Genomic DNA, 18,067 nt, shown 5'->3' with positions numbered 1-18,067 from the left:
TACGACAAGAAAAAAAGCCTTTCCGTAAATTTGTCAAATTGTATAAAATTATTGTTAAGAAGAAATAAAAAATGGCAATCATGCCAAGTAAGGTAAGTTTAAAAGCAATAAAAAATGGATAAATTATATTTTTGATCCTCAAACTATGAGTGTCAGGACACTTTCGTCCTCAAATATTAATTTGTTATTGTAATTTTTGGTTCAAACTTTTCTGAATTATTACAATTAACCCTCACAATCTAATCTAATTGTCTAAATATGAACAAATTGCTAATATAGAACTAACGTGAAAGTATTATGATAGATAATGCGACAATAATTAAGATACTGTACCACTTTTACGAGTTGAGCTCGTGCTCGTGACTTTTTAGCCGTTGGATCGTCTCAAGATCCGTACAGTACTAGTACGATAGAGTAACGACGTGTCCTGTTAAGTTTTCTTTATTAGTACTGCACGGATGTTCAGACAATCTCATAGCTAAAAAAGTCGCAAGTACAAATGCTCTAATACTTTTGAAAGCAAGAAAGCTCAACTTTCATTTCTACATTAATTATTTATCAATATTTAGTCAGCTAAATTTGATACCGTGATCTGATCAGTATAATTCGAAAAATTCGAACGAAAAATTATAATAAATTAAAATTTAAAATCTAAATGAGAAATAATTGGGGGAGCAACAGTGCAATGAATGCAACCCAGTCGCCGAAATCCCAGTATATCCCATCCAGGGGATATCCTCAAGATTTTCCTTCCTTTCCCCCAGGGGCAAATCCGTCATTTAATAAATAAATAAATGGTAAACAAAGAAGAAATATTTTTATCCCCAACCAATCCCCCCAATCCATTACCATTTATTATTATTTTTTATTATTAAGAGAAAATTTTAAAAACAACCCTGTTGTTTCGCCTTTTCTCACTTTACAATTTTATAGGTTAAAATGTATCAATTTAGTACCTAGAGTTTTATTTCTCCGTTAAATCAGTAACAAAATTAAAACTAAAAGGTTTAGTTGCTAAAGTAAATATTCAATAAATTTAGATGGAGCATCTGAAGTTTTTGATATGTAATTTAAAAAAATATTAACGGAGAGTAGCCGACGAAAAAAAAGAAAAAAAAATACAGACATAGAGTACAAAATTAATACAGTTAAAATTAAATAGCACGAAACTACAGTGTGTTATTTAAAATTTACCCTTTATTTATTATTTATTATTTATTATCATTAATTATTATTCTTAGTCCCCTTACTCAGACGCATCCTCTCCGTCGCTCTTACCATAAAAATACCATCGAAAGCGATTCTCCCGGTGTCCCCCTCTCTTCGTCTCTCTCTCTTTCTTTTCTCTCTCCTCCCAAAATAGGAGAGAGAGAGAGGAGAGAGAGAGAGAGAGTGTGTGTAGTAGGTGTAGTGTGTAAGTGTGTGTGCGTGTGTGTGTTGGTGAGGGCCCTGATAAAAAATTTAAACCCCCTGCCCATTTTTTCCCAAACCGCCTTTCTCCTTCCCCTCCTTCTCTCTCTGCTATCTCTTCTCGTCTTCTCTCTCTCTAAAACCCTTCTTCTTCTTCTTCTTCTTCTTCTTTGGTAAAACCCTAAGAGCTCGTTCTCGTTTTCGTGCTCGAATGGCGACGGATCTCCCATGCGACGGGGACGGCGTGTGCATGGTGTGCAGGGCGAGGCCCCCGGAGGGGGAGGCCCTGACCTGCCGCACCTGCGCCACGCCCTGGCACGTGCCGTGCCTCTCCGCTCCGCCCCAGACGCTCGCCGCCGCCGCCGATTGGCTCTGCCCCGACTGCTCCGCCCCCGCCGCCGCCTCCCCCGCCGCCGCAGCCGCCCCCGCCGGCGGCGCGGCCGCCGCCGGGCTGATCGCGTCGATCCGCGCGATCGAGGCCGACGCGTCGCTCACCGAGCAGGAGAAGGCGCGGCGGCGCCAAATCCTCATCGGCGGCGCCGCCGCCGACGACGACGACGAAGAGGACGACGACGACGACGAGGACGACGACGACGGAGACGCGAACAGGAAGATGAAGAAGAAGAAGAAGAAGGGGAAGGGGGGAGCCGACGACGTGCTCGATCTCCTCGACGAGAAGTTCAACTGCTCCTTTTGCATGCAGTTGCCGGAGCGCCCTGTTACTGTGAGTATCGTCGTCATCGTCGTCTTCATCTTCATCTCCTGCTTCATCTCCGTTCTTATGCTTACTCTATTACCGCCTCTCTTTGTGGTTTCCGCCACCTTTTCGATGTCCCCATGCTTAATTGTTGTTACCACCACACGTTCTTAGTAGATCGGGTTTTACTAATTAGAGGTTTAATTAGATGTTTGGGGTTGCTCGTCCACTTCTCATCGTCCCTTTTGGATTTATTATCTTTTTATTGGTTTGATAAGTTTCTTTTTCTTTTTTTATATATATCAATTATTTCCTCTTTATTTTTGCCATTTATTACTGGTATAGGTTTCCAGGATTTGTTTCTTGTGATCTATTCTCAGTTTGGTTACTGGAAACTTTATTGGTTTCTCGCCCTGCTTTTCCACACTATCGCGACTTGTGTTCTCTATAAAATCCCTTTATAGTTAGAACAATCTTAAAAGGTTAGATGCGTTGAAGATTAGAGAAAAAGAGCCTTTAAAATTTCGTAATGCACATTCCATATCTGTTCTGAAACTTTTTTTTTTCTTTTTTACTATTATTGTTCTTTTGAATTATGTGGTGGGTTTTTATTAGTTCAATGAATGCCTTGTTGTTTTACTCTTTATGCTAATTTGGTTTTCATACTTAAACTGCATTGAATGGCCAACTGGGCATCTTTTGTCACTAACCTCATGTGGTTGGGCATTGTTTGTCTTAATCATTTTGTTTACTTCCTTCAGTAAACATCCCCAAAGTTACTTTCACCTTTCTGTCTTCATCTTCACAGTCACAATTTGAAGCATTTATTATCTGCCTCATACTCTTTCCTCTTTTCTCTTCCCCCCCCCCCTCCTGTGGTTGAATCTCATTAGTCTATGTGTTGGGGTTTGGGAATCCTCCTTTTTATTTCACAAATTTTCTTCTTTTTTCTTTCTTTCCTTTTAAATAGGAGATTATTGTAGGTTTTTTAACTCATTTCATTTCCCGTCTCTTTAAGATGAGCAATTACCGACAAAAACTTGCGTAACGAAAAATTTTATATAATTTATTTTTGTGACTCGCATCCGCCAATGAGAAAGAAATATAGTAGGAAGTAAAAACTTTTGTAATGAAAAATTTTATGTAAGAAGCTCACATCCACCAAATAAAATCACATTACAATTAGAACAAGGCGCGTCACAGCAATGTAACAATAGCTTTTTCTGTCGGCAGTGGGGTTAACCAGAGCTCAGGTAGGCACTTAATCTTGTATAGATTGATTGTTTTAACTTGTTCACTTTGACTTCCATTGTTGTGAACTTTATGGCATATACAAACTAGGTATGCTTGAAGTTATAATTATTTGTGGTTAGTTAAATTTTCATAATTTTGTTGCTGAAGTCAACTTATATATATGTGCATTAAATCAATTTAGTAATAGGCATGTGGCAAACTTTATATAATTAGAATTTCTTGTTTCCTTTATTAATGGCGTATTGTAAAGTGGACTGATCATATGCTTTGTATGGAAATTCAATATATTTTTTTTAGCTTACTGTTTCATCTTGGAGCAGCTATTTGACAACGACAATTTTGGAAGTAAGTTCATACAGAAACTAACCGTAAAAAAGTAGGATAATTTCCCTCTTTGATCTTGGAAAGGGAAGATGGATGGCTAGTAATCCTCTATCATATATGGTGCCTAAGTGGATTGGCAATCAAGCAGATAATTGTTTCTTTGCTCAAGGTAAGGTTTGAGTACTGTAAGGATTAAGAAAGTGAAGTCATGTAAGATTGGATAAATGGATCAAGGTGTTGGAAGAGAAGATAAAGCAATTGTGTCAAAGGATTGCGCTAGGTAGGTAGTCTTATTGGTCAAATGTGAAGAAAAACAACCTTGTTTTATTCGCTTTTGTTTTTCTAACAATGCAAATTGCCAATTGATGTTAATTTTTTATTTTGTTTGACAAATGAATAGTAATGAATTGAGAAGGATTCTTAAGATTCAAAATTGCCATTATCTCCTCAATTCACATCTCAATCCAAAATTGGAAAGCGTCATTTGGGATACTTTAATGGTGATAAAAGCATTGGTACCATTTGGTATCAATTTTTCCTCAGTTCCTTCGTCAAGCCTCAAGAAAGATAATCTCTTTGTCCTTCCCTTGGACTGCCGTCGTTTTGGGTTAATTTCTAGAAGAGAGGGATTGTCCTAAAAAATCAATTGACTGGTGGGAGGGGAATCGTCCTCCAATCTCCTTGTTTATCGTATTTAATAAGCTTCCTATGTTTTCGGCTTATTTAATCCATTCTTTTTCTGCAACCATTTAATACGTAGCTCATCTTCTGACTTTCCTCCTCTTTCTAAATCGGTCCATATTCCTCTCATCTCGTTCCTGGGGAATACCTCCGCAAAGCCTCTTGCATATCTTTTGAAGTAGAGCTAATCAGAACTAGATGCGTTATTGGGCAGATTGTCGAGGTTAGAAGTCGAATCTAGAGCTTTGAGTTAGGTAATTGCTTTGTTTTAGCTTTCTCTATTTTTCTATTTTTTCTCATTTTTTTGGGCTTCAATATTCTTGAGCTTGATTCCTTTATTGTTTTAAATTAGGGTATGGAGGCCAGTATAAAATATCTTCTTGTTTTCTTTTTTAGTTAGGTTTGAGAACTTCTATTTAATCTTCCTTTTTTCTGTTTTAGTTAGGTTTGAGGACTAACTCTTATTCCTTTAGTTATTTTGGGGTTTTTTTTGTTTGTCCTCTTTCAATTTGAGGTCTTCTTTAAAAGTCTCTTCAAAACTATATCTCATGTAATCAAGCTCTACATCTTACTAAAGTCTATAAGCATATTTTCTCAACATTATCCCAAGAAGCGGCCCATGCGGCCACATATGCACTTCAAACCATCAGCTGCATTGCATATGTAATATGCAGTGCAGTATGCGGACTTCATATGTGGTTCATATATGCGGCCACATATAAGGCAACATTTTTTTTAAGATGGGATTGAAATGCAGTGTTGAATGAGATTGTTTGGCTAATGATTATAGTAATATACTTATGACTATTCTACATACCAGTTTAGTTGATAAGAAAAAAGAAAATCTATTACCTCACATGATCGGTGATGGGCATCAACTTTGCTCATGAGGATTGGTTGTTGGAGCTCAAGAAAGCAATTTATTAGGCATAATCTAGCTCTTCGTCAAGCTCAATGTTCAAGCTTTGGTTGGTGCATATGCCTATGCCGGTGCAAGAGGGCAACACTCTGAGCGACAGTTGAAAACAAGAACTGTTTAAAAGTTGGCGCTGGCATTTGGTTTCAGCAAACTCCAAAAAGGATTTAGAACTTCCAGTCGAGTTAATATTTTTCGAAGTTGGAGAGTTAGGACCTTAATATGTTTTCCAGTTAAAGGAATTATATGACTCTTCCTTTGTATGTTGAACCTACCTTTTTTATGTACCTTTTGATTTGTAATAAGATCGGTGCATTGTGGATGGATACTTATAAAAAAGCTTAGTCTATATAATATCCTTCGATAGTAATATTTTAAAATGTGTGTTTGTGCTCACATCAAGGTTTTAAGTGCCCGTCGGCACGGGCCGTATCTATCGTGCCGTACCGTGCCAATAAGATACCGGCACGATACAGACCTAGTACCGATGGCATAGCTCAAAACCCTCTATTCTTTAAATTTGTAACTAATTTCCTCAATAAATTCAAAAGATGCGATAAAAAGACATAACAAATAGTTAGAATATTTTGTTGCTAAAGAAAATAAATATTTCATACTATTATGTGTCGGCACACAAGAATTTTTTTGATCGGCATGCATCGGCACGGCTCGGAACGCACCATGCCGTACCGTGCCGGCATGTTTTCGGCACGACCCTGTGCCACGACACTTAAATCCTTGGCTCACATGTAAAAGAGCTTCAAACACGGTCTCTGTTGATCGTGCTGAGATGCACACGTACCTTATCGCATGTACCATGCCGATTTTTGATTGGCATGAGATTTTCTATGACGAATAAATCTATGGCTAGATTAACCTCAATTCTCTTAACTCAGGCTTCATAATTTCGTAAATTGTGAGTTCTCAAAAGAAATTTTTGTACGTATAAATCATATGAACCACTTTAATTGCCCCGGATTATTTTGGATCATGTCCTCGAAGTAAATGGTGGCAAGGTTGTCATTAAAAGTAATGCATCTTGTTTTCCCTTTATCTCTTGACCATTACCTACTAAATAATCACCTACTAAATCTTTGTTCTTACCATTTTTATTGACTCTCCAACTCTCAAGTATTGGGATTTTTTTTTTTATGTTTCAGAAATTCGAAGCAACTAAGTAACAAATTAGACAAAAAAACTTTTGAAGAATGTTTAATGTTACTACTACTTTGTTTCTTTTCTTGTTGAAGTGGCTATATATCTTTGCATTAGCCATTTAAATGTTTGACATGATTTATTGTTTGATTTACATGTGAGTGGATTAAGGGAATGAAGGGTTGGTTGTCGTTTGATAGCGATGTTTTTGGAATTTGGGATATGTATAATGGGATAAACAAAAGTTGGCGATTATGGAGTTGGTTGTTAGAGATGATGTTGAATTAGCTGTAAACTTTTGGGAAAAAGGAAATCAAGAAGACAAATGGTATGGTAGTTTTTAGTTTGAGAGTAGGTGTGCTTGTGCATGCATGCGCTCTCTTGATCAATTAAGCGCGAATGTGGCTGACTTGCCATGCAACTTAGCTCTCGATCGTATGAGAGAAAGAGGGTTCTTTAAAGCTTCTTTTGTTTGTCAGCATCTTCCCTCTAGCTCTTTAGCTTGCTTAGCCAGATATTTGGTAGTTTGGAAGAGTTTTTCCTATATGCATTTTCCACCTAAATAAATATGTGGAATATTTTGTTGACTAATAAGTAACAGATAACTTTCCTATGAGTCCCTTTTTTGGAAATATTCTTTAGTATTTGACTTCCAACTATTTGCATATTCTTTATGACGAATTGTTGATCTTATAAAAGCTGCCCATGGTTTGCGGGCTCGCAAGCTATTGTGTGTTCAATAATGTTAAAATTCCATTCGTCACTAGTGGGAAAGATCTCTCAGGCCATCGTTTATCAGTCTTGGCTAGTCTCCTATTTAGTTGTCCATATGACGCAACGTCTGTATGTGGATCTTGAGGTGGTGACACTTTACATCTGTGTCAAGCCCTCTTCAGATGTTGGCAAGGATTTGAAATCACCCGGTGTGTCTGAAACTTGTTCCGACCACACTAATTGTCGGAAATTGGGCTTGCTCTAACACCATATATCTGAACCCAAGTACACCTTTTCTTTGAATTCAAGCGGTTGAGAACATCTTGAAGCAAAAGTATGTTAAGAAACTGACAATGGCAAACAATATCTTTCGTTGGAACTGGCAGAAGATGGAATGATACCAAATGAGGTCTAGCTGTTGTAAAAATATTGGAATCATTTATATTGCGAAGTAAAATGTGGTTGGGCGGTGACATGATGATATAATTCTCCTCAGAATCATGAGATAAAAAGGAGAGATTTCTACTTAACCTGTTTAATTTTGAAGTATTGTGGGTGAATTTTGCAAATTAAAAAACTCGTATCCGACTAGGTTTTGTTGGTTTTGGACACAATATTTTGGTCGGATCTGGATTTTCAGACAATGATTTAGGTGCAGACTTGATTACATTTGGGATTGAACTGTGGCGGTTAACCTGGCTGATTCATATTTCGCCGACCCCATGTAGACTGCATTTGCTGTTCTTATGCGGCAGCATGAGTTATGTGAATATGCAGCATGTAAATTGTATTTTGGGACGTGCCATTTATATGTGCCCCCCCTGCATTATGTATTTGTCATTGCGGTGTGCTCTAGGTTTTGCTTCCACGGTGTTTCAAAATCAGAAAGAGGTTTGCGGGAGATCGAGGTACTGCATTGTGCCCATACAACATGTGCCTAAGAAGATGCATATGCAGTCTACATAAGTTTTATAAAAATAAATTGAATGTATTAAGCATGAAGATATGTGATAGTTAAGAATAAGAGAAGAATTATGAAGAGAAAGTCTATTAAATATATGTTTTAGCAATGTTGCGCCGCGATATTAATTTTCATGTATCTTATTATACAATAGATGCTTTCTACATGAAACATGACTAGCATGAAGGAATCAAGGAGATTCCTATGCCAAATTTTCATTTCTCAAACTATTCTCAACTCTCTCATTTATTTGAGAAAAACCAATTTATCCATATTCTGGTATTCTACTGCCCAGCGAAACAAATTCTATATCACTGCCTTGTTACAAGCTTGAAACTATGTGTCGGTTATCTTACAAATGCTGATCTAATGGAGCTGCACATGCCTTTGGAATTCATTTTAGATTTGATTGGAAGATACTAAACATGTAGTAGTTCTAGTCCTAATGGACAGATGCTTAAGTGCTTGTGTCAATTGTACCATTGAGGCCAAACAATTTTGTTCACCCCAAGTTTCCTTTACGTATATATGTTGTCTCTTTTGTATGTTATTCTTTCTGTTATTTCCTTACTTTCTACATTAGTAATTACCCACTGTCTTTTTGTGCTGTGAAAACTATAAATTAATTGCATCTTGATCTTTCCTCTACAGACGCCATGCGGTCATAATTTCTGCTTAAAGTGCTTCCAAAAGTGGGTGGGCCAGGGCAAGCTGACCTGCGCAAAGTGCCGATCATCTATTCCTGCCAAAATGGCCTCTCAGCCAAGAATCAACTCAGCTCTTGTTGTCGCTATTCGAATGGCCAAAACCGCGAAATCCAATAATTCTAACGGCCCGACACATGTATACCATTTCATGCGCAATGAGAACAGACCAGACAAGGCATTTACTACTGAGAGGGCTAAGAAAGCTGGGAAAGCAAATGCTTGCAGTGGCCAAATCTTTGTGACCGTTCCTCCTGATCACTTTGGTCCTATACTTGCGGAGAATGACCCGAAAAGGAATAGAGGAGTTTTGGTGGGGGAGTTATGGGAGGATCGGATGGAATGTAGACAATGGGGCGCCCATCTGCCTCATGTTGCAGGTATTGCTGGGCAGTCCGATTATGGTGCGCAATCAGTTGCTCTTTCTGGTGGCTATGAAGATGATGAGGATCATGGAGAGTGGTTTCTCTACACTGGCAGGTACTTGCATTTAAGGAGCTTTTACATATATCCTCATACAAAACCTTCTATTCAGATACTAACTATAAAAATCTGAATTATTATGTATACCCTAAAGGGCATTATTTCCTTCGCGCTATTTTTATGCTGGAGAGGCATCCAGCTTATAGGAGAGAGTTAGTTCTTATTAGTACGTATTTCTTAACGAGGCACAAATGATAGTCACAAGCGCATGCATGTAAAGGAAGTGAGTTATTAAAGGGCATGTACGGAAATTTGGATTTTACAGGGTAATATCTGTTAATATATGATTTTGGGGGGCATATGTAGGTAGATCTACATTGAAATTATTATTTCCATTCTGTTTCTCATTTTTGCTTTGGTATCTATGCAAAGTTGTATTGTTTCACCATTTTATTTGTGGAGCTTGATTAAATTTTGTTCTCTATTGTTCTTTGATGTAATCATTGTTGTTGTATTTTTATCTTTTCTTGCCTATCTTAAATATTTCAACTTTCCTTAAATTCACCGTTGCTACCAATATGTGCAGTGGTGGTAGAGATTTAAGCGGAAACAAGCGAACGAACAAGGAACAGTCCTTTGACCAGAAATTTGAGAAGCTTAATCAGGCATTGCGCGTTAGTTGCTTGAAGGGTTACCCTGTTCGGGTGGTGAGGTAAATGCCATTGCTTCTTTTCATGATATCGGTTTTATTATGCGCTTCTAAGTGATATTTCAATAGATTTTGATTGGTGCTGGTCAACAAAACACTTATCAGATAAAACGCAACTTATAACTAATGATGTACACATACATGCCCTTTTATCCTTACAATGATGTGTATACTTTCAATTACTTTTAATTATATCTGCTGAATTTTACTTTTTTGTCACTATTAGAATTCTTAACAAGTTTGTTTATAGCAGTTTTGACTAAGAACATTTTACTTTGGAAGGTCTCACAAGGAGAAACGCTCTTCGTATGCTCCTGAATCTGGTGTGCGCTATGATGGGATTTATAGGATTGAGAAATGTTGGCGGAAAGTTGGAATTCAAGTACGTATTTCTTCTTTCTGTAGGAATATTGTATACATATTTTCTTAAACCTCTAGGTGTTTCTGAATCTTGTCCTTGGGGGATGAAAAAACTTAAGCTGATTGACTTGGTCCTTTGTCTTGCTTCAGGGCTTCAAGGTTTGCCGGTATCTTTTTGTCCGATGTGACAATGAACCGGCACCGTGGACCAGGTTTTTTGCTTTATCTACTTTTCGCCCTTTTGAATACCATGCTTCTTTCTAATTTTCGAACATTGAGGACTGTTTCAATATGTTGTTAAATTTCGTAAACGTATTACCCAGTGAGGAACATGGTGATCGTCCAAGACCTTTGCCTGCTATAAAAGAACTGAAAAATGCAACAGACATCACCGTGAGAAAGGAAACTCCTGCATGGGACTTTGATGTATGTATACACCCTTTGTTCTTCATTTTGATATTTACAATCAAGATTTTAGGTTGGACTGCTTATTTTAGCTGTTTGCAATAAAATCCTTGCAAACAAACATCCTCATATTATTGTAACTTTAAATTGAAATATCTGTTACGACATATTCTGGCTGCAATGAGAGAGAAGACCTGAAAAGGGGAAAACTGCTTGTCTTGTTTTGTTCAAGTTTATTTTTAAAAATTTCTATATCTCGCAGTTTGGTTTTGTTTTTGTGGGAAAAAGAAAGCCTTGTAATTATAAGTTCGTTTTTATTATGTATTGGCAGGAAAAAGAACGCTGGAAATGGATGAAGCCACCACCAGTAAGCAGGAAACCGGTTATTACCGGAAAACCAGAAGATGGAAAGAGAGCTCGGAAGGCGCAAAGGCTTGCTCAAAACTTATCAGTTAGGGAGAGGCTGCTGAAAGGTTTGCACTCTTGACGTCGTTAGAGTAGTCCTGATCTTTTGGATTCTTACTGGGTCAAATGCATGGATAGGACCTGCACTACTGCGAAGTTGCACCTTAATTCCCGAACTTATCATTTAAATATTTCAGCCTCTGAAATTTTCTGTACTTCATAATCGCATCTTTGGTCTGCCCTCCGATGACTGTTGGTGCTCTGCATGTGCTTCTGTTACGCAGAATGGCCATTTTACCCCTGTATTTGAAGAGAGAGGTAGATTATTATCCGTGAAATGGGGTAAATGATACTATTGCATGATAAGGGGTCGTCGGCTCTGCATTTGGTTCAACAGATGTTGTATAGTTGATAGAGCAAGGGATGCAATTGCAAGCTGTAGGAAAATTCGTGGACTGAAAGTGTTTGCATGAAAAGTTGAGGAATTGCCTCTCAAAATCATGAAGCTTACTGGCACTTTATGCATTCTATTTATATCTATACGTGCAAGGCCTTTTTTTGGTTACTGATACAACTTGTTTCCTTGCTGGTTTGCGCATGCAGAGTTTAGTTGCCTCATATGCCGCAAAGTGATGACGTCGCCACTCACTACTCCCTGCGCGCACAACTTTTGCAAGACCTGTTTGCTTGGAGTGTTTGCAAATCAGTCCTTTGTGCGTGAGAGGAGTCGCGAAGGCGGCCGCACCCTTCGAGCTCAGAAAATTGCTATGAAGTGTCCGGCTTGCCCTAACGATATCTCCGACTTCTTACAGAATCCTCAGGTAAAATCATTGATGCGGCCTACTTGAAAGCTATGCCTAGTTCTATCAAAAAGGATCATACTAAGCTTGTGCTTCGCTACAGGTCAACAGAGAGATGATGGATTTGATCGAGTCACTTCAACGCAAGACTGAGGAGGAAAACGTTGAGGAGCAGCAACAGAGCGAGGAGGGCGGCAGCGACGGAGAGGAAAAATCCGCCGAAGACGAAGACAACATTGCGGAGGAAAAACAGCCTGCTGAGGGCGAAAGCAAAAACACTGAGGCTGACGCTGATATCGAGACAACTGATAGTGTGAATGAAAAGAGTTTTCCGAAAACTAATTTGGAAAGCGGCAAGGGTGAAGCAACAAAAGAACCAAATGAGGTGAGCGGGAGAGGCTCGCCTATTGTTTGTTTCAAACGAAAGAAGGCTCTTGCAGCCGGCCCGAGCGGTAAGAAGAGGCCGAAGACTTGTGAGTTCAGGAACATCTCTGCCGAGGACTCGACGTTAGCTGACAAGAAACCTGACGAAGACGCCGATAATTCGGAAACAGTAAACAATGGTGAGGAGACGAAGGCGGAAGCGGTCAATGCGGAGTCGCCGTCGAGCCCATTCAGCGTGCCCGCTGACGATGATAGTTCCCAGTGACCGACTTCTCAGGCAGGTAAATGTTTTTGTTGTTTCAAAATGTCTACCTTTTTTTTTTTTTTTAAGTACATTTTCTTACTTATTTTTGCTTTTTGGGGGGTGGTAATTAAATTTAAGGTTTTAAACATAGTGGTCAGCACCAGGTATACCCATATAGATAACACCAACATGCCTGAAGAATGTGTGTCTGTTTTTGGTTTTCTTTTTCCGAACTCTGAAAAACTCCTTTCAGTCAATTAAAGTTGTTGTGGCAAATTTTTCATTGCTATGTTGCGCTCTTACAATTGTTTGTGTATTTTGTGCATGTTGGTTTCATCATAACCCCCTTTTATTTTCTCCCCACTTTGAGATTGTCTTGATTGGCCTTTATGTACTACTATCTTTTTAGGAGGACGGAGCGCTTCGTCCTTCTAAATCATCAGTTTTAGATGATAGAGATTCCAAATCGATGATCGGAATAGTTAAGAGTATTTATTATAATGTCTAGAAACTAAATTTTATATATTTTAAAATTTGTTATCAGGTTTATTGAATAGTCGAAAAATGATTAGTAAAAAATAAATAACCTTGTGAAAATAGATGTTGGATTTTTTCAATTCACGATCAGAGTCATCGAACGTTATCTAAATAGCATAAAAGATTTTTTATACAAAAAATCAAGCTGTTTGGATTGTTCTAAACTGTTAAATAAACAAATGGCTTATATAGGTCGTCAAAAATGGTTGATTTTGTGATCTTCTGATCATTGCATTTTTAAAATTCATGAAATTTAGTTTCTAGACGTTTTAAATACTCTAAATCGATTTTAACGGTTCTGATCATTGACTCGAAATTTCTATTATTTAAAACATTTTGGAGGACGAAGGCTTCCGTCTTTCTAAAGGAAATAACAGTAGCTGGATTCCTATTTTTGGTATGTAGCAAATGTTGGCTGTATCTCCATTCCATTACTTGTTGGCTGTATCTCCATTCCATTACTTGTCTTTGTAGATAACATGAACATCTCACCCAAAGTATATCTCTCGCTTGCTGTTTGCATGCAAATAATTGGTTAATGGATAATAATATGAAAATATCATTGCAGGACGACAGGTTTTTCTCCTCATTTTTGTAGGAAAAAAGCGACATAAGTTCCCCTGAATTTTAGCAGTTTTGCAAGCATATTTCTAAATTTTGGCGTCCGAATAAGTTATTTGTTGATAATTTATTGGACGAGAGCTTCTTAGGTGTTTAATTTTTCTCGCTGTAATGTCTCGATATTTATAATTTGGTAGATAAAAAATATGATTAAATATCTAGAATATTATATTCTGTATTTAAGTTATTTTTTCAAAGTAATATAAATGATTTCATAGGTGAAATATATCCTCCTACCAAATTATAGATAGTATGTGACGCCCCAACTTCTCAAGGGGTCACCCATCCTAGGACTACTCCCGTCCTAACACGCTTAACTCTCTTAACCTCTTGAGCCTTACCACCACCCAAAATGCTTAAGCCGGGTTAAGAGTTTAGTCCTATTATATCTCATATATAGGACTATCTGGGGTCTCACAATCTCCCCTCCTTTAAGCCCTGACGTTCTCGTCAGGTTCAGACTCACAAGTATCAGGCGATGTGAGACTCATCTCGCTAGCCCGTCATCTAGACCCTGGCTCAGCCGAGACTCATCTCACACTTTCGGCTGGTAATTGAGACCCTGGCTCAGCCGAGACTCATCTCACACTTTCGGCTGGTAATTGGCTCTAATACCATCTGTGACGCCCCAACTTTCCAGGGGGTCACCCATCCTAGGGCTACTCCCGTCCTAGCACGCTTAACTCTCTTAACTTCTTGGGCCTTGCCACCACCCAAAATGCTTAAGTCGGGTTAAGAGTTTAGTCCTATTATATCTCATATATAGGACTATCTGGGGTCTCACATAGTATGACCTTTAAATAAGTAAAAAATCAAATCCCTTAGGTTACATTCAAACTAAAAAAGTCTTATACTGAATAAGTTATTTTGAATAATTTATTTGAACATTAAAATATTTGGAGTGAATATCATAATAGGGCCTAAATATTTAGAATGAATATCACAATTGGCCGTTACGTGAAGTATACTATCTTGCCAAAATTATGAACATTACGATATTTTAAGGAGGAAAAATTAAACTCCTAGCTTTCAATCTAGGTGTGAAAATAGTCGGATGCGGTTGACGAAACCATATCTGAATCTATATTTTTTTCGGAAACGAATTTAAATGCGGACGTGTTTAATGCTAAATTTTGTTATTATATCCGCAAAAAACAGATTCAGATATGATCATATATATATATTTTTTGATTTAATTATGGATCAGATATTGTATTTGGATAATAATATATATACTAATATGCTTATATATATAAATATAAGCTAGAATTCGTGTGAACAAGATACAATGCAACTTAGGATTAAATTTTATGTACTTCTGTTTTATTCAAAAATATTTATAATTTAATAAACATAAATTTAAATTTATATTAAAATTAAACACTATTTTATTCCCCCACAATATATACTAATGCCCCTCCTAATTGAGGTCGAAATTATTAACATATATTAGTTTTTTTTTGGATATCTAGATTTGTACTCTGAATTTTTTGATTATTTGAGATATTTTGCACTATTTAGGAACATTTTTGCGTTCCGATTCGATTGGATCCGAATATTTGTTATTTAGATGCGGATGAGATTGAATATCGGCAGAAATATGATATGTTTTAGAAAAACACGGATTTGTTATTTAGATGCGGATTTGTGCGGTCAGAATTACAGTAGTCTTTTAGGGTTGAGTGGGTAGTTGGTTGAATAGTATGATCTAACAGATGAAAATGATTAAAGAGATAGATCTAATGGCGAAAACTCGATAATACTACGTGCTTGATATTATCGATAGTATAGTAACTGAATTTGAGTTCTCAGCTGAAACAATAAACTTGGATGATTAGGATTTGATTAACTTTCTGCTCAGGTGAGAATGGTCTCTAAAGACCTGAGATCTCGGCCACAAAAAAAGAAAAAAAAAAAAGATTGATCCATCAGACGGTCGAGATTTCTCATCAACATATTCTATTCATCAGAAGGATGAGATTTTAGGCTAACAACAATTGTCTCCCAATTGGCCCAGCCTGAGTATGTAAAGGAAGGGTTAAGCCGCAATGATGTCACTTTTCCTTTCATCTTCTCTTCTTAAAGCTCGGGCCCAAGAGCTTCCGCTTGCTGTTGTGTCCTCATCCTCGTCCACGACAGTTTTTTTTCTTCTGCCGTTTCAGCTCCTTCGGATCATTCTAAAGTTTCTGACAGTTGCACTTTATGTGCCCTTTCCTGTGATAGTAGAATCACTCAACTTCAGATAATGGCTTCTTTCGTCTACTTTGGTTGTCAATATTTTTGCCTCCTTCACTTTTACCATCGAAACTGTATCTCAGCTCTGCATGCTAGATTTTGAGTCATCTTACGCATCTCATTTGAAAAAAGCACCGTTGTGATGGCCTCTACACTTCTGATCTCCTTGCTATAACAGAAACTCATATGTCATAAATAGCTAAGATAATAAAATCGGCGCCTTGTTTTCGTCATCCAGATTAACTTTGATATTGGTCAATTGAGTCACCATCTTGTTGAACTTATTTAGATGCGCATGTAGACTTGAAGCTTCCTGCATGCATAGTGTGAACAGTCGCTGTTTCAGATACAACCTGCTCGTTAAGGACTTGGTTATGTATAGATCTTTCAATTTCTTCTGTAACTTAGCCGATGTCGACTCATTGGCTATGTGGTAAAGAACCTCATCTATTGACAATAAATGAAGCGTACTTGGTGCTTTCCGCTGTATCATTTTTCATACTGCATTCGTGACTTCTGTTAGCTTCGCCTCTTTTTCGTTTAATGTCTGATCCAAATCCTGTTGTACCAGAACTGCTCGAACTTTAATCTGTCACAAGTCGAAATTGTTCTTGCCATCAAACTACTCAGTTTCGAATTTCGTGATCATCTTTGTCGATCTCTTCTGAAGATGAGTAATCTTATGCTCCAATACAAATTGTTGGAAATCTGGTGTAAGTTGTTAATCTTAGAATCTAAGAGGTTCGTTAATCATATAGACGGGGTGAATAGGTGAAAACATCAAAATCCAACGAACTCGGCGAATAAAAAATAAAAAAGAGAAATAAAAACCAACACACTGAAAATTTAACGTGAAAAAACCTCCAAAAGGAGTAAAAGTATTCATAACCGATCACATGAAAAAAAAAAATTCACTAATAAAAATTTCAGTATAAGATGATTTGCTGAATCCACGGACTCAAACCTATACTCTAGGCTTGCAGTAGAATTCTTCGCTGGTCCCAATCGATTGAAATACTTCGATCGATCACGCTGTGCCTCCACGTCGCGTCTTCGCCTCGAATGAATCCTTAGGCTTCACACGAATCCAAATGCCACCACTTTGTTCGGAGCAATAAGAAGAGGTGTTGATGGTGATTTAATGCTTGACTACCGTTTGGTTCGGGTTTAAGGAAAAATTAGTTATTCCAGAGATAGGGTTAAGTTTAGGATTAAGGTGGGATTAGAGTATTTTTGTGTTTGGTTGGGGGTTGAAGTTAGTCGAGAATAGTGAAAAATAGTGTTTGGTTGGAGTAGGTGGGATAAGAAGGATAGTGGGTTATTATGAATGAAAAATAGTGTTTGGTTGGGATTTGGTGGGGTTAGGTAGGGTTAGCTAACTCGGGATAATCCATTTGAGGTGGGGTTAGCTAACCCCACTCATTTTTAGAAGTGTTTGGGGATAAAATGGGGGTTAAGGGGTTATTCCACCCCTTAACCTCCAACCAAACGGAGAAGAATATTAAAGGTATGTGGAAATAATCTCCAAACAAATTTCAAATTGATTTTAAAAGAACATCAATGTTTAGGGCTCTAATAATAAAGTTGAGAAAGAAACTTATTGTAGAATACGAGAGAGACGGCAACCGACAAGTTTTGAGGTTTCTAAACGGTAAACTATTCTTAACAACAACCTTTTAGAGAGACCTCCATATCATATTTATAGTCTTAGAAGCAAGCAGAATCAAATTAAAGATTTAAAATTTGAGATTTTAATAATCTTATCTGAGTCCAAGATCTGGATCCTGTACGCAAGCTCGGAACTTTGATGTTTTAGCGAACATCAAGGGTCTGGATCTTTCCTGTGAGACAACGAAATAGTTGTTCGGGATCCAAACCTCTCTTATGATCCAAACCCTATAAATAAGAGTTTAGTGCCGAGCCTTTTGGATCTGGATCTTGTTCCAGGATTCAGATCTTGACAACAGAGAAGTTCAATTTTGCATATTAATTGATTTTTTTTTTTTCAATTCTAATAATTTTTAAAGACTTAACTACGTACATAAATTACCATTAACTTTGTGAAAACCTACCGCGGGTTGTGTGCTTAAATATGGGAGTTTAGGAGTCTTCAAACTTCCACTTTTCT

General features: G+C 37.6%; 1 protein-coding gene across 1 annotated transcript; it reads left to right on the top strand.

Annotated features, from left to right (window-relative positions):
- LOC109723474 (E3 ubiquitin-protein ligase ORTHRUS 2) lies at positions 1,524–12,835 on the top strand. Its single transcript, XM_020251851.1, has 9 exons — positions 1,524–2,134; positions 8,764–9,296; positions 9,826–9,951; positions 10,231–10,330; positions 10,459–10,520; positions 10,632–10,734; positions 11,045–11,186; positions 11,722–11,939; positions 12,022–12,835. The coding sequence occupies exons 1-9, from the start codon at positions 1,622–1,624 to the stop codon at positions 12,565–12,567; spliced, it is 2,343 nt and encodes a 780-aa protein (XP_020107440.1). The 5' UTR covers positions 1,524–1,621; the 3' UTR covers positions 12,568–12,835.

The sequence above is a fragment of the Ananas comosus genome, linkage group 17 (assembly GCF_001540865.1).
Source record: "Ananas comosus cultivar F153 linkage group 17, ASM154086v1, whole genome shotgun sequence".
In the NCBI taxonomy this organism is placed as follows: Eukaryota; Viridiplantae; Streptophyta; class Magnoliopsida; order Poales; family Bromeliaceae; genus Ananas; species Ananas comosus.
The sequence above is the reverse complement of the archived record's forward strand: the minus strand, read 5'-3'. Positions and strand labels throughout refer to the sequence as shown.

What these genes read in the sequence shown, in the direction of transcription:
- LOC109723474 (XM_020251851.1), top strand. Translation starts at nt 1,622, where the DNA reads ATGGCGACGGATCTCCCATGCGACGGGGACGGCGTGTGCATGGTGTGC. An exon ending in GGCGGAAAGTTGGAATTCAA is followed by an intron (nt 10,331 to 10,458) that starts GTACGTATTTCT and finishes GTCTTGCTTCAG; the next exon opens with GGCTTCAAGGTTTGCCGGTA. An exon ending in ACTTCTTACAGAATCCTCAG is followed by an intron (nt 11,940 to 12,021) that starts GTAAAATCATTG and finishes GCTTCGCTACAG; the next exon opens with GTCAACAGAGAGATGATGGA.